Below are 14,257 nucleotides of genomic sequence, written 5' to 3'. Positions count from 1 at the left end.
GTAGTTTCCTTTCCCCTAATACTGACAATGTGAGGTTATTTGAGGGGCTGGCAGTGATTCACACACAAAAGTACAGCCTCAAGCTACTGAAATTGGATGCAGGTTTTATGCTTCTGGCCTGGTGTTTGCATTTATTCCTATTTGTAGCACAGAGAAAATCAAAGCTCTGGGCTTTGCTTGCGGGTGAAACTTGGTGACCGGTTGGGTTAGGCCTATCTGTCCAGGAAGGTACCAGCAGAGGCCAAAGGCGGTGGTGTATCGCTGTATTTTAGTTGTGACTTGTGCGAATGCAAGTTGCAGGTGTGCTGTCAGCCCTGTGGTGCCTGGGGGAGGAGGGCTCCTGTGCAGCTACTGCTTTGTCACCTGCATGATGCGTTTTGCCCCAGCACAAAGATGGTGCAGCTCCATCAGCCAAAAGCAGAAGGGTTTCCCAGGCAGGGGACAAGTCCTGCTTGGGGAGCTGGCACTGTCACAGGTGGCCTGGCTAGGGGACCAGTGAGGATGCTGAGCACACACTGTGAGGTGGGCTGGGAGCATGCTGGAGGGAACACTTAAAATCCAATAGCATCTTGAAAAAGTGGAGAAATAACCTGAAAACCAGAAAAAAATCCACCAGTGTTGTTGGGTCAAATTCCTTGGGAAGGGGCAAGTCATGTCACCACTGTGAGAGCCAGTGGTGGGCACAACGTCTGCAGGAGCACTGGGGCAGGAGGGCAGCTTGGGAGGGCAGGGGCACGCGTAAGGCTCTGATGGACTTCGGCAGAGGAGGAGCGAGTCCCTATGGGAGGACTCCCGAGGTAGCAGAATGAGGAAAAGCCCCAGAACCGGTGGGGAAAGCTCTGCTGAAGGGTGAGCAAAGAGCGCAGGGAGCAGAGGACGGGGACACCTCTGCGACTGGGACCTGCATGCCATGGGCACTGAGCTCCATGTGCATCGCCCCACCATGGCAAACGCACACACAACAAGATGTTTGCCAAACGTGCCCAGTTTTGTGTGCCCAAACTGACAAATCACGGGGGATTTTGATGCTTTTAAATCTGGGGTTTGGTCCAGATCAGAACGAAATCTTGAAAATCTACCTGACTTGGAAACACCTAGCAATTCCTTTACAGAAACAATGCATTTAGCTAGGAGAATGGTAAATTGTTTTGGTAGTGTCAAGACATAGTAGTATAATTTAATGTTTTATGTACAAGTCAAAATGAGTCATTTACCTTCTCTAAACACTATGTTTAAACACCCAAGATATCTGAAAAGCCTTTTTAAATTTTTTGACACGTCTGTCAAATATCATCAAACTCAGCATGTTTGTGAACAGGGAGATGTTCCCAGCAGCTCCAGCTGCCTGTGTTGGTGGGAGAGCCCTGGCCAGGACAGCCACGGGGGACAGGACTGCCAACACAAAAGGCCATCCATCGTCACAGGGCTCTGCTTTGGGCAAGCAGCAGTTCCCCACCCTGTCACAAAATGATGTGATTGAGAGGGTGGTTTTATTTTTTTCCTACTCAGGCAACAGGTCTGATACTTTCTGACTGGGTTTCAGGTGAAATAACCCCCCCCGAGGGAAGTGATGGGGGGTTGCAGCATGAGAGACCAGTGGATGCACTCACCGCCAAAAGCTGGAGCTGGTTCCACCTGACAGCCCGGCTGCACTGTTTATTTTGGGCAGGTTCTGGGAGCGGTTTGCAGCTCTTTCCCTGTTTGTCGGATGTGCCTACAGTAAATTATCTGTAATCATTAGCAAGTGGGCTGTTTCCTCTTTCAGACACGATTAGTGGGCAGGGTCCGGAAAAAACTTCCTCAATCTCATTTCCTTCACAGGATGCGCTTGAGATGCCAGTACTGCCTTGGAGGAGGCAGGGCGCAGCCGCTGCCAAGCCAGCTTCCCTGCTCCACAGGGTACAAGCATCCCCCCCTCCATCAGTCCCCAGGGGCTGCCCTTGGGGGGCAGGTGAAATCCCAGCCTGCAGGTCAGTGAGGCTGAGTGAGGCACCCCCAGGCACCGATTTTTAGCAAGGCGAGGCAGGAAAATGCAATGGCATGGGGACGACATGATTTATAGTTTCTGACTCAGAGGAGAATTCGCTGTCCCTGTTAAACCCCATCCTTACGTGGTGCACGGAGCTTGCAAATAATTCAGTGAGTCACAAAAAGCGTAAAGCGATTAAGAGCCGCTTCCCAGCCCCGACCTCTGCCAAGAGCAGGTCACTTGGCTGTTACTTGGTTGCTCCCTGAAGCACAGCGGGCTGCTGATGGGGAATGCCCAGCTTTTGGTCCCCGCAGATGGTGGCCATGGCCATTGCCTCATCCTGCCCCACACTGGGGACAGTGCCATGACATGGGGCGGGGCAGGGCAGGCGCTGCCAGCCGGGGAAAGGGCTCTGTGGAGCAGCAGCTCTTCAGAGGGCTGAAGGACTAAGTGAAGGGGAGCTTCAGATTTACACTCAGGAAAGCTGGAATAAATCAAACCAATTAAAGTGCAAATGAAGCTTTAAGCAATGTGGCATCCTAACTACCTGGGAAGCACGTTGTGTATACTTTTGCCTTGCTCCCTCCCTCCTGTATTTATAGACAGAATTCAAATCACTTAAATAATTTAAACTAATTTGCCAGGTATGGCCGGGGTTTGGGAAGCGCCTGCTGGCATTAATGAAGCTGTGTTTTGACAGTGGCTCCACAAGCCTTCCAGGCTTTTCTGCAGCCACTTGCTCCCTAGACCTGGGAGATGGGGCTTGTCTGGCTGTGCAGGGATGCCTGCGGCTGCCTGCACTGGCACGGCTCTCAGTGATGCCGGGTGATGCTGGGCATGGGCAGTGCACGGAGGTGGGAGAGGATGCAGGAAGGCACCGGTGATGGCTGGCCACGGGTTGCAGATGCTGGTAATGGCAGAGCCAGTGGTAATTAATCACACTGCAATGAGTCACTGGCATCACAGTGGAAAGTACAGTTTATTTTTCTTCCCAACTGCCTAGGCTGGTGGTCAAGCAAGACTGTGACCACACATCCCTGGGTAACCACAGGTACTTTATGACAGTCAGCAGGGCTGGGAAAGATGGGTAAAGGACCAAGAAATAATGTCGCCAGCCAGAGCAGATGCACCAGAGTAATAAGGGCAGGGGCTGGCTGCACCTCTGCTGCTCAGTCACCCTCCGTGCCAGAGGAAGCAGGGCAGAGATGGCAGTGCAAACCCTGCACTTCACCTGTGTTTGGACCCACCTGCAGGACCACCGAATCTCTCCAGGAAATCACAGCCTACCCCCCCCTGCCCCCCCCATTCCCACCACAGCCTCTCCTACCCTGCAGGGACACTGGGAAGGCTGGGCTGGGAAATGGGGTGTCCCCAAGGAAGCCGCGGAGATGGGGAGGGGGCACGCTGCTGCTGCCTATCCCCGTGCTGTGCCGCCAGCCTTCACTGGTGTGGCTGGACACTGCCCGTGGGCTGCATCTCGCCAGCTGATCACAAGCTGCAGTCAGTGTTAGCGAGTACATTTTCTCACTCAAGTGCAAGCAGCGGGGCTGTTTGCAGAGGGTAGTGGTAGAGGAGAATACACAGATATGAACTGAATTTTGTCCCAGTGAGGAGGCCCGTAGCTGCCAAGACTGAAGGAGCACTGCAATACCTGCTCGTGGGAGCCCTGGCACCAAGTGGCATGCAAAGGCTGCTAGTTCCCTTCCCGTAGGAAGCTGCCAGCCTGGCTTGCCAACATCTGTAACACTCCGAGCTTGTTGCGTACAGGTGAGCTGCCTTTTATTTACAAGAATTCCTGCAGGAAGTAAATTTTGTGAATGCTTGTCTAAATAAATATTTGCCTCAGTATGCTCTTGTGGCTATCTGACATGCTCATTTTCTTGTCTATCCAGCATGTTTCTCAAGTGGTTTCTGAATGTAATGTCAAATGCAGTCATTCAAAAATTATGAATCTGGATTTCCCAGAATAATGGTTATTTAAAAGCTACCTGGTTTTTTTAATAGTCCTCTGAGGAGAGTTTTACACGCCCCCTCCCTGGTAGGATGGTCACACATCACTCAAACAGGCAAGCTCTGCTCCATGGATAGGCAGAGACTTCCATATTTCCATATAGCACCAGGGCTGCAAGAGGTGGGGAAAAGATCAGCTGTTGCACAGCTGGAAAGTAAAAAGAAGAGCTTGTGCCACAGCAAGTGCTTGGAAACTACTTGCAAAGGCAAGAGAGTTGCTTGCTCTGGGTAATACAGGATTTAACCCAAGAGAAAGCAGGGCCTGAGCCCTGTGATTCAGCTCAGCCCCACGATCCCCTTCCTCCACTCTGAAAGGTCATCGTAACAAATGAACATATTTATCAAACCCATCCCAAGCTGCTGTGAATCACTCAGGAGCAGACAGGAGGGAACAATCCACTGTTCGAGCATATATTTTGCTGAAAACAATCTGCTCAGCACTGATGGTGAAAGACTTGTTTGCTGCTGTTATAAACACCAGGAATTAATATTGTCGGGTGCCCTGGGTATTCACCGAGAGGCAGGGCAGGGTTTTTTCTGTGCGCTTTCATGTAGGCGTGAGGATAGCTTGGGCTGGGAGCGTGTGCCTTCCCCGGCTTCCCAGGCCACATGTGTAACTCACAGGGGGCAGAGGGGCATGATTTACAAGCAAGCTGCTTCCTAACCTTAACGTGCTGTGATGCACCCACTGCCCTTTAAATAACTGCTGTCTTTTGGATGCATAAATACTTCAGGGGGAAGAAAAAAACCCCACCATTTCCTCCTGAAAGACCTAATTTATCTGGAATTATCCATCCTTGGCTATAAATCCCCTGTAAAACTTGGCATGAGTTTAAAAGCAGTTACAGCAACGACTGTATATTTTTATCTGAAACCTCGAGAAAGAACAAATTGAAGCCCTAAACAGCAGCTACAAGACGGCGCAGAGAGCTGCGCTGGTGAGAGTGGGGCTGTGGAGGGTGCCTTGCCTGGAAAGCATTGTTTCGGGGTACTCATGAACCCACCCCCAGCTTTTTGGTTTCTTTCTGAGCAATTCCAGCTTGAGAAGTTACTGTAACGCAGCAGTTTTCCCTGCTGTGCACAAGTCTGGCAGCACACTCAGCGTGGGAGTCCCAGCTGGGGCAGCAGTTCTTAAGTCCACTGCTAATGTTTGCTGAGCACCACATCCTCGCTTGCCTCATCCTTCAGGAACCAGGGCACAGGTACACACAGAGCTGGTGTCCACCTACTCTCACACACGTTGAGGCTGGTTCTAACTCCTCTGGCTTCCCACTTTTTCTTCTTTTTTCTTCTCCTCTCCCTGAAGCAGGAGAGGATCTAGCTTTTGTTTAAATGAGGCCACATAAACATAAGCAGCTGCAGTACACTTCCCCGTGCAAAGTAGGGCAGGTCTTTAATGGCTTACAATTCCTTGGGCTGGGCTTCTTCCCTTCAACCTCCGCCTCTGCCTCTCTCCCTAAAAGATGAAGAGCCCAGGTTTGTGTGTGTCCTCATTATGCCAGCCAGCGGGGAGCAGGAGCAGTGCCACCGAGTCCCTCTGACACCTCCTGGGGCTCTCCCTGGGTTGTGGCCCCCCTCCTGCAAGCAGGGATGCCCCCCGGCGCCAAGGGGTGGGCAGCCAAGCTACATGCATGTGTGGGGTTCAGCTCAGCACCTTCACAGCCCTCCAAATCCAGGTCCAGGCTCAGCCCAGCCCCACTGGGCTGGGTAAGGAGCACTCTCAGACCCAGCAGCCTGGCTGCGTCACCTGGGAGGTGTCATCTCCAGGGCCGTCATTCCCACCAAGCAGTGCCAAAGGCTGGTGAAGCGCAGGTTGCGTGAGACGAGGCTCTGCGGCCAGACGCAACCGTGGTGGCCAGGCTCCATAGGATGCGAGGGGGTGATGGTCTGTGGCATCAAGCACTTTCCTCCCAGGCAGCTGCCATGCACGAAGGGCTAGCTGTCACACGGTGTGGGGTGGGCATATCTGACTGTGATCGTTATTTATGTCTTCCACTCTGTGTAAGCAGTTTGATAGTACTCTTGAGTGCACTGGGACCTATTCACTTCCCAGGAGTGCGGTCCCTGCATGGAAAAGATTAACAAGTGAATCATGCAAGCGCAGCATGGCGAGACAGAGCTGTGACCGTGAGCAGCTGAGGCAGTTCAGAAAGCTGCTGGGACCTCATGCCACCCTGGGGACAGCTTGGCTACCCCTTCCCCTGCTGTGTTCATCCTCAATAAAAAGTTATTCTGCATTAAGCGAGGCGCAGGGCATGGTAGTGGGGGCCCTGGCAGTGGGACGGTACCTGGTGGGAGCCCAGTTCATGCCATGGTGTGGTGGGAGCTGAGGGGGGCTGTTGTCCTCGCTGTCCCCTGGCCAGCACGTGGAGGGACCCTAACGCTCCTTCTCTGCTATCTTTTCCAGGGATGGAGGGATGTGTGCGCAGCTGGGAGCAGCAGGAGCATGGCACAGCCCCACAGGGATAGATGTGAAGGTGGTTCCCTGTGAGGACACGGCGAGACCCTCCCAGACCCTGGAGGAGTGTGGGGTCTCACTGGGGCGAGGGGAGCTGCCCATCCTGCCCAGCCGGCCAGGTCTGCCTGCTGCCCAATCGCCTAGTGCATTCCCAGGGAGCTGTACCAGGATCTGGGGCTCGGAGCCTGGAGGTGCATTAGCGCCGTCAGATCGCTGGAGAGCCTGACAACAATGGGGGACCTGCCACAGGAGAGGGACATCCCTCCAGGAGGCCCCACACACCTGTGAGCCCTGGCTGCAGGTGGCAGAGGGTGTTCGGCCAGCCCTGGGGCTGGGGCCAGAGCTGTGGCACTTACGGAGCACAGCCAGCAAAGGGCCAGGAGCTGGGGTAGGGTCTGCAGGGGCAGCCTGGAGCCCCGGGAGAGCAGGGCTGCCTGCTGAGCCGCTGCTCCTCCAGGAACCTTCTCCTGGAGCTGGGGGACGGAGCAGCCCTTGGTTGCTGGGCTCACTGCAGATGTCCCCTTGTGCCCCGCTGGCAGGGCTGCTCCCCTAGTGCCAGCTTGGAGGGACAGCTGCTCATCTCACCATGGTGCTGCCGCCGCCTGACAAGCGTCACGTCTGTCTGACCACCATCGTCATCATGACCAGCATGGCCTTCATGGACGCCTACCTGGTGGAGCAGAACCAAGGCCCCCGCAAGATTGGCGTCTGCATCATTGTGCTGGTGGGGGACATCTGCTTCCTCATCGTGCTGCGCTACGTGGCAGTGTGGGTGGGGGCAGAGGTGAAGACGGCCAAGCGGGGCTATGCCATGATCCTGTGGTTCCTCTACATCTTCGTGCTGGAGATCAAACTGTATTTCATCTTTCAGAATTACAAAGCTGACAAGAAGAACCTGGAGACGGTGGCCAGGAAAGCCCTGACCCTGCTCCTTTCCATCTGTGTTCCGGGGCTCTACCTGGTGCTGGTGGCCTTGGACAGCATGGAGTACATACGGACCTTTCGGAAGAAAGAGGACTTGCGGGGACGCCTCTTCTGGGTGGCTCTTGACCTGCTGGATATCTTGGACATCCAGGCTAACCTGTGGGAGCCGCACAGGACCGGCCTGCCCATCTGGGCAGAGGGGCTCATGTTCTTCTACTGCTACATACTCCTCCTGATCCTGCCTTGCGTGTCCCTCAGTGAGATCAGCATGCAAGGGGAGCACATTGCCCCGCAAAAAATGATGCTCTACCCTGTCCTCAGCCTGGTCACCATTAACATCGTCACTATCTTCATCCGGGCCATCAACATGGTCTTGTTCCAGGACAGCAGGGTCTCCACCATCTTTATAGGCAAGAACATCATCGCCATCGCTACCAAGGCATGCACCTTCCTCGAGTACAAGCGGCAGGTGAAGGAGTTCCCCCAGAATGCCATCGCCCTGGAGCTCCAGCAGAACTCCCTCTCCCACAACCAGACCATCCACAGCACACAGGGCATCCCCCATGAGCCATCGCCCACCAGTGAGATCCTTGACACATGAGGGATGGCCTGCAGACGAGCCTTGGTTCAGACAGCCCCATGCCGAGTGGAGGAGGGATGCTGCTCTCTTGCTGCCACGGGGCGAGCGCAACGGACAAATCCCAGCAGTGAGGGCTCTTCTAGGCACAAAACACCAACCATGTTTTAATTGAGCTATGGAGTGTCCCCTAGACGTCTTCATCTCAGGTATAACCCTAGGAGTCCTCCAGACAAACCAAATGAACTTGCAAAGGACCTGAACCAGCTAACCCTCTCTCTCCCTCCTGCCACCATCTCCCCTCCTGAGCAAAGACCACTAAGGTTGCAATGTCCCTTTTTACTCCTCAAGCACCTCACCTTTACTCCAAGCCTGGAACGAAGGTTTTGTTACCGGAGACCTTTTTATGGAGTGGGGACAGGGGCATGGGTGTTTGGGCTGGGGGGGAGGGTGGGACGTTTGAACCAGTAAACCCTGTGATCGTAGATGTCTCTTATCTCCAATGGTTGTGTTTACAGTTTCCTATTTATAACGGCTCCCAGGGGCTCCCGGGCTGCCCCAGGGGGCCGGTGTCCTTGCGGTGGGTGCTGGGCAAGAGCAGCAAGCCCTGCGTTGGGGAGCAGGGCAGGGGGCCAGCGTGGCTCCCCAGCCCTGGGATGGGGGGGACTGCGCCTCCACCAGCACACTGTGCCGACTCTGCTGGGAGCAATATTTGACAAGCTAAAGCTAATCTAATGCTGGTGTTTTATGTATTTCATTCAATCCAAACAACTCAGCACAATATTTCTATTTTTAGAAGGGTCTATCTCCCCCCCACCGCCATTGTGAGCCTCCCTGCCTGCAGCAGCCGTGCAGCCTGCCTGCAGGCGCAGGCACCCAGGAGGGCTTAGTAATAAGGACAGCGACGATGCCTTTCACCCCAGCATCGAGCGTTTATAAAGAGGGCTGCTTTCCACAGCTACTATATTTTTAAAAGTAAATATTTCCAAAAAAACCCCAAACCACAAAACCCCCAAAAGAGCTGGGAAGGACGTGCTGCCCCGGGCAGGCGGCTAGGTTCGGGTGGGGGGGCACGGGTCTCTGCCATGCTGCTGTGACGGGGGCTCAGCTGGCCACGGGCAGCATGGCGAGAGGCGAGGGCCAGCCAGACAATAAAAGCCCCGTGAGAGCAATGGCTTCTGGTGGTCTCTTTTCTGCCAGTGTGTGGAGGGAGGGAGGGGGGCAACTCGGGGGGCAGCTCCTGTACAGTCCAAATCACTTGGGTCCTATATCTGCCTCCCCTGGACCCCCCAAGTGCCCTGCCGAGGTGCTGTGCCCTGCACTCAGCAAGCAGTGGGCACAGAAAGCAAATAAATAATTTTTCCAGATTAAATGTTGCCCCAGGGGCTGGGCACCTCTCAGCTGCCTGCACCTGGGGGGAGGCGCAAGGAGACAAGCAGAAAAGCTGTATCTCAAACACGCTGAAATGGGATATTTTTGCTTTTTCTAAACCAAACATTTCATTTTGAGGAGACAGAATAAAATGCCTGATGCTGTTTACATTTCTCTTCCACATTTTCTCCGGGCTCTGCTCACCAAATTTGACATAAATCCACAAATCATTGTAGTCTCTATCTTTTCAGCCCATCATGATCTGTCCAGACCGTTTTGCCCAGCCCTGGTCCAGCCTTCCAAATTTAGGACCAGGCAATCACAGCCCTGCTCAGCTGCTCTGTCACCCAAGGATGACTTTGAAGGGGGGAGTTCTCTACTGGGAATAAATCCGCTGAGAAATAAAATGACACCTTTGCCAGCAGAAGTGAGTTTGCAGTAGATTTAGCCAGCTGGAAAAGTTTCTTCCTCCTTTCCCTCAGAGAACATGAAAGGAAGAGGGCAAGTGATTTAAAAGGTATTAGCAGAAATTAATTAAATTGCTAAATTATTATGGAATACCTATGGAATTACATATTACATCTCTACCGGTGCCATTAAAATACATGCGATTAACATCAGTACAATTAACTCCCAAGTATCTAATATCATTCTGCCACTCTTTTAGGTAATTAATTTATGAGCTTTTGTTTTACAGCTCTTCCCTTGCACTGAGCGGAGGAAAACCTGCCGGTGCTGTAAGTGCGGTGCTGCTGGCTGCAGCGCGGTGCTGAGCGGCTGGGGCTGGCACCAGCTCAGGCAGCGCCCAGCATCGGGCTGCACCTGCAGCAGGTGTTTTATCCTGGGGATAAAATAAATTACCCAGGGGTTACTCTGACAGGTTGTTGTGTGTATTTTTGTTCTGTCTCAAGCCTGGTAGCTAGCTCTGCAGCCATGCCTTATATTGGAATGAATTAATATTGCCTTGAGCCTGGTCTGTTGCTAAGGTTGCTTGGGGGGATGTCTAGCTGTGCTCCCTGGGTGGAGCCGGGATGGGAAGGGAATAGTGCTTTATCCTCCTGGTGCCGTAACCTCTGAGCAGGCTTAGGAGTCCCCACCACCTTTTCCCTGAGGTTGCAAGACACTGTTTTCCACTGCTGACAGAGAGTTGTCGTCTTGGTGGAGAGGGGTGTCCTTGGGGAAGGGCTGCCCTGAGCCCCTGCATTAGGAGCAGCAGTGGGAGGAGAGGTCCTGGAGGCGATGCTCACCTGGGATGCAGTGCACTGCATCATTCCTGTAAAGGCGCTTGAGCACACTGGTGCTGGAAGCCTGCTCTGTGGTGAAGGGAGGGAGGAGAGGCTTTTCTCACCTTCTGCTGTTCAACATCCCCTGGGGGCTCTGTGTGCATCATGTTTCTTACTCAGCAACACAACCCTTCCTTTTCAAAACCATCTTGGAAGCAAGTCTTACGAGCCAGCCCCTCCACAGCAGCCGCCAGAGGAAGGCTGGGAAGTGAGGGGAGAGGAGAGCTGGCTGGGAGGGGTGGTGTGGCTGGTGGCTGCAAGCAGAAAGGAGAGCCAGAGCAGCCAGCAAAGAGCTGGGAGACATGGAGACAGTGTCGCAATGGGAGCACTGCAACTGCTCCTTGCCCAGTGCTTGCTGAGGGCAATGCAATGCAAACTGCCACCGCCACAAAATCCAGCCCTGCCCGGCAGGTTCAAGAGCTCCAGGAGCCTTGGGACCGGCAGGAGGGATGGCACAGTGGTGGTGGCCGTGCAGGGTGAGTGGCTCCCAGCCTGGCTGTTTGCTACGGGAAGGTGATATTTTGCTGCGGGCCATAAGAACTAAAGGAAACAATTAAAACTAAATAGGCTGGAACTGAGCAATTTTTCAGCTTTCCACTGAGAAGGTGTATTGGCAAAAGAGCTCCTTTGTGAAATGCTAAATCCTCCTGGCAAGCTGTAGACTCCCACCTGCTGAAGTGAAGGCAGCACAGCAATAATGCAGAAGGGGTGCAAATTCCCAGCCCTCCAGTGGAAAACCCACAGAGCAGCATCCCTTGCTGCCATTCAGAAACAGGCCACGGGCATGAGGGAGCTCCTGCCCTTGGCGGGGAGAGGCTGGTGGTGCTTTTGGGGGCCCAAGTGGTGCTTCCCTACCGGTTGCCGACCTGCTGGGCAGTGCTGAGGTGAATGTCTCCTTCCAAACCAAGAGACAGCTCCTGGAGGAGCCAGCTCCAGCCTGTAGCTTGTAGGAGATGCCAGGGTGATGGTACCTCTCGAGATGCAAAACCCCAAGCTTCTCTGAGCCTTCCTGTCAGGCTGGTCCTGAAGGGCAGCAGCTTGTTCCAGTCCTGTGCAGCCACAGGTAATCTGTGCTCACTCCCTGGGCAGTGGGGATGGGCTGGACAGAACCCATCTACCTCCTGAGCATTGCAGAACTGCAAAAGGAGCTGACAAGTAAGGGGAGCAAAGCATCACACTCGGGCAAATCCATCTGATGAAGAGGCAGCAACAGGCTGGTGCTGCTGCATGCCCAGCGCCGCCTGTGAGAAGAGCCTGGATGAGGCTCTTGTGTCCCCATAGCCTGGAGGTACCTGCAGGACCTCCACCCTTCTTGCTGCCTTGGGCTGAATCACCAGATATTTTATCCTCCTGGGGGCTCGCATCCCGCATGCAGCAGCACAACCACCTTGCTGCTGCACTGACCCATGTATCCCACAGTCAAGGGCACTGGGAAGGCAAGTGGGGTGCGAGCTGTAGCTTTTCTTTCCCAGCTACAGCTGCTCTCATGTGTCCTGCTTGTCCTCTGATGATTTGATGTTGGCAGGTGAAAATATCTGATGCTGCACCCCACGTGTAAGGCTGGTATCAGGCACCACACCCTGCGGTCCTGCAGCCAGATTCTCTGCATGAGCATGGCACTGGTGTCTTTTCAGGGTCTGAAAGTGCTTGGGAGGATTGAGGAGAAGACAGACAATGCAGCACAAGAATGGCCCTGCAGCCAGGCTGGCTCTCGGCAGCGTGAGACTTTGCAAACCACACGCCAAGAGCAGGGTGCCTGGGGACAGGTTGCCCTCCCAGCCCAGCATCTGTTACTTTTTCCTGAGGTTTAATTACTGCTCCCACCCGAGTACTTCCCAGTGAACAGGCTCCCTCACAGCCAGCCACAGACAAACACCCACTGCTGCTTTGGGGTGCCTGAGAGCATCACCTCCTAAAGGAACCCCGGGAAGGTGCAGGGGGCAGAAGCTGCCTGGGCTGCGGGGAAGCCAAGGCAGGGTGCAGGGAGGTGCTGTCCTGCAGGCAGGAGAGCAGTGGGATGCTTTGCCTCCTAACATGTACCGCTCCGATGTCCTCCTCAAGCACACCATGTGCTTGCGTGCACAGCCCTGCTGAGCAGCCACCAAGCCGTACGGCGGGGAGCGAGTGAGGCTGTCAGGTTGTATCTAACTGGGCAGGGTAAAAAGGTTCTCCATTCCCTCCTTGGCAAAACCCATAGCGCTGCCTGTGGGGTCCCATGCATTCTGGTGCCACCCAGTGTAGCCCCATGCACTGCCACCTTGGCACGTATGCAAAGACTTTCTTTATTTTCTTTTCTTTTGTTCAGTCTGGGTTAATTTGTTGAGCAGAGGGAGACTGAGCATTCATGCCAATAACTGTTTTCCTCCTGCCTGCCCCAGATTCACTGCACTTTTTAAGCTCAGGCCAAGGCTGCAATAAAAAACAAAGGACAGGTGTCCAGAGCACCATAACAGCAATTCCCGTCCTCCTAAATTCCTCCTGCCCAGGCTCTGTGGCAAAAGTTTGAGCTTCTCATTAATTTAATCCTGACTTTGAACACCCTGGATTTTTCAGCTGTGTCTGGTTTTTAGGTCTGGCATCCTTGAAGGGTAATATCCATTTAAGTTACTTGTTCGGGTTTGCTCATTTAATTTCACCTTAATAAAGATTTTATGTGTTTTTGACATGTTCAGTGTCTCAAATGTATTGACACGGCAGCCTGAAGAAGCATTATGACCATAATAGCTCAGGAAGCATTAAAAAGACCCCGGCAAGGTATATTGATTGCCCTCTTTCACAGTTGTTTGAAGACAAAGACCAGTCATAGGGAAGAGCAAGTACTGTATTTTGGTTTTATGTGAGCTTCCCTGATGTTACAGCATTTTATGTGTGCAAAAGGCATTTGCAAAAATATCTGTACAAGTCCTTCATTTGGGATGCTGTCAGGAGGGGGATTTTGAAGGAATAATGCTGCAGATAACAGAAAAGTCACCTCCAAGGAAAAAGCATCAAAGCATAAATAAATAAATAAGTGAAGAAGATGCCCAGATTCTCCCCACTGGTGTATCCCAGAGGAAAATCCCACGGCTGACCACAGCTCGCTGGGGACTTGCTGCAACACGTTGAGGGAAATGGTAGATCATCTTCCCAAACCTGTCCCTACAGCTGTGGGTTTCCCCATCGGCTCTTCCCAGCTAATGTACCCCTCAAGTCTGTGTGAAAATGCAAACGCATTACGGGCATGGTACACTAACTGCAACAGAGGTAAAAATTAGTAGAATGACCCATTGGCAGGGGTAGGAACATACTTGGGAGAGGAGCATAATTAGCACCTCGTGGCCAGTATTTGCTTACAAAGATACATCCCAGCAGGCCCTGGGCAGCCACCTGCCCTACTACTAATGGGAGGATCTTTTTTTAAAGGCAGTTTACTAATTGCAACCAGTTTCCTCCAACCCAAGCAAACGTGACTTCTGTTCAAAGGAGCCATGCACCAAGGAGGAAAACCAGCTGCAGTAAAACAGCAGCATCTCTAACTGTATGGCCATGCATGATTTTGCCAGGTGATGCTGGCATGGGCTCTGCCCTCTGCACCAGCCCAGTGTGTGGGTGCAGGAGCCAGCGTTGGGCTCCTGCTTGGCTTTTGGGTAGGGAAAAGGGAAGGAGTGTGTCCCAAGAAGTAGGTC

The 14,257-nt window shown here is 53.3% G+C and overlaps 1 protein-coding gene across 1 annotated transcript in view; it reads left to right on the top strand.

Annotated features, from left to right (window-relative positions):
- Nucleotides 1-13,499, top strand: part of LOC130157257 (transmembrane protein 121) — a 41,959-nt gene extending 28,460 nt beyond the window's left edge. The window contains exon 2 of the mRNA XM_056356667.1: nt 6,387-13,499. Coding sequence (XP_056212642.1) covers nt 7,024-7,962 — 939 coding nt within the window. The 5' untranslated portion in view covers nt 6,387-7,023 and the 3' untranslated portion in view covers nt 7,963-13,499. The remainder of the gene's footprint in view (nt 1-6,386) is intronic.
- The last annotated feature ends 758 nt before the right edge of the window (nt 13,500-14,257 follow it).

This window comes from Falco biarmicus, chromosome 11, assembly GCF_023638135.1.
Source record: "Falco biarmicus isolate bFalBia1 chromosome 11, bFalBia1.pri, whole genome shotgun sequence".
NCBI classification, from domain to species: Eukaryota; Metazoa; Chordata; class Aves; order Falconiformes; family Falconidae; genus Falco; species Falco biarmicus.
This window is presented reverse-complemented; position numbering and strand designations above follow the sequence as displayed.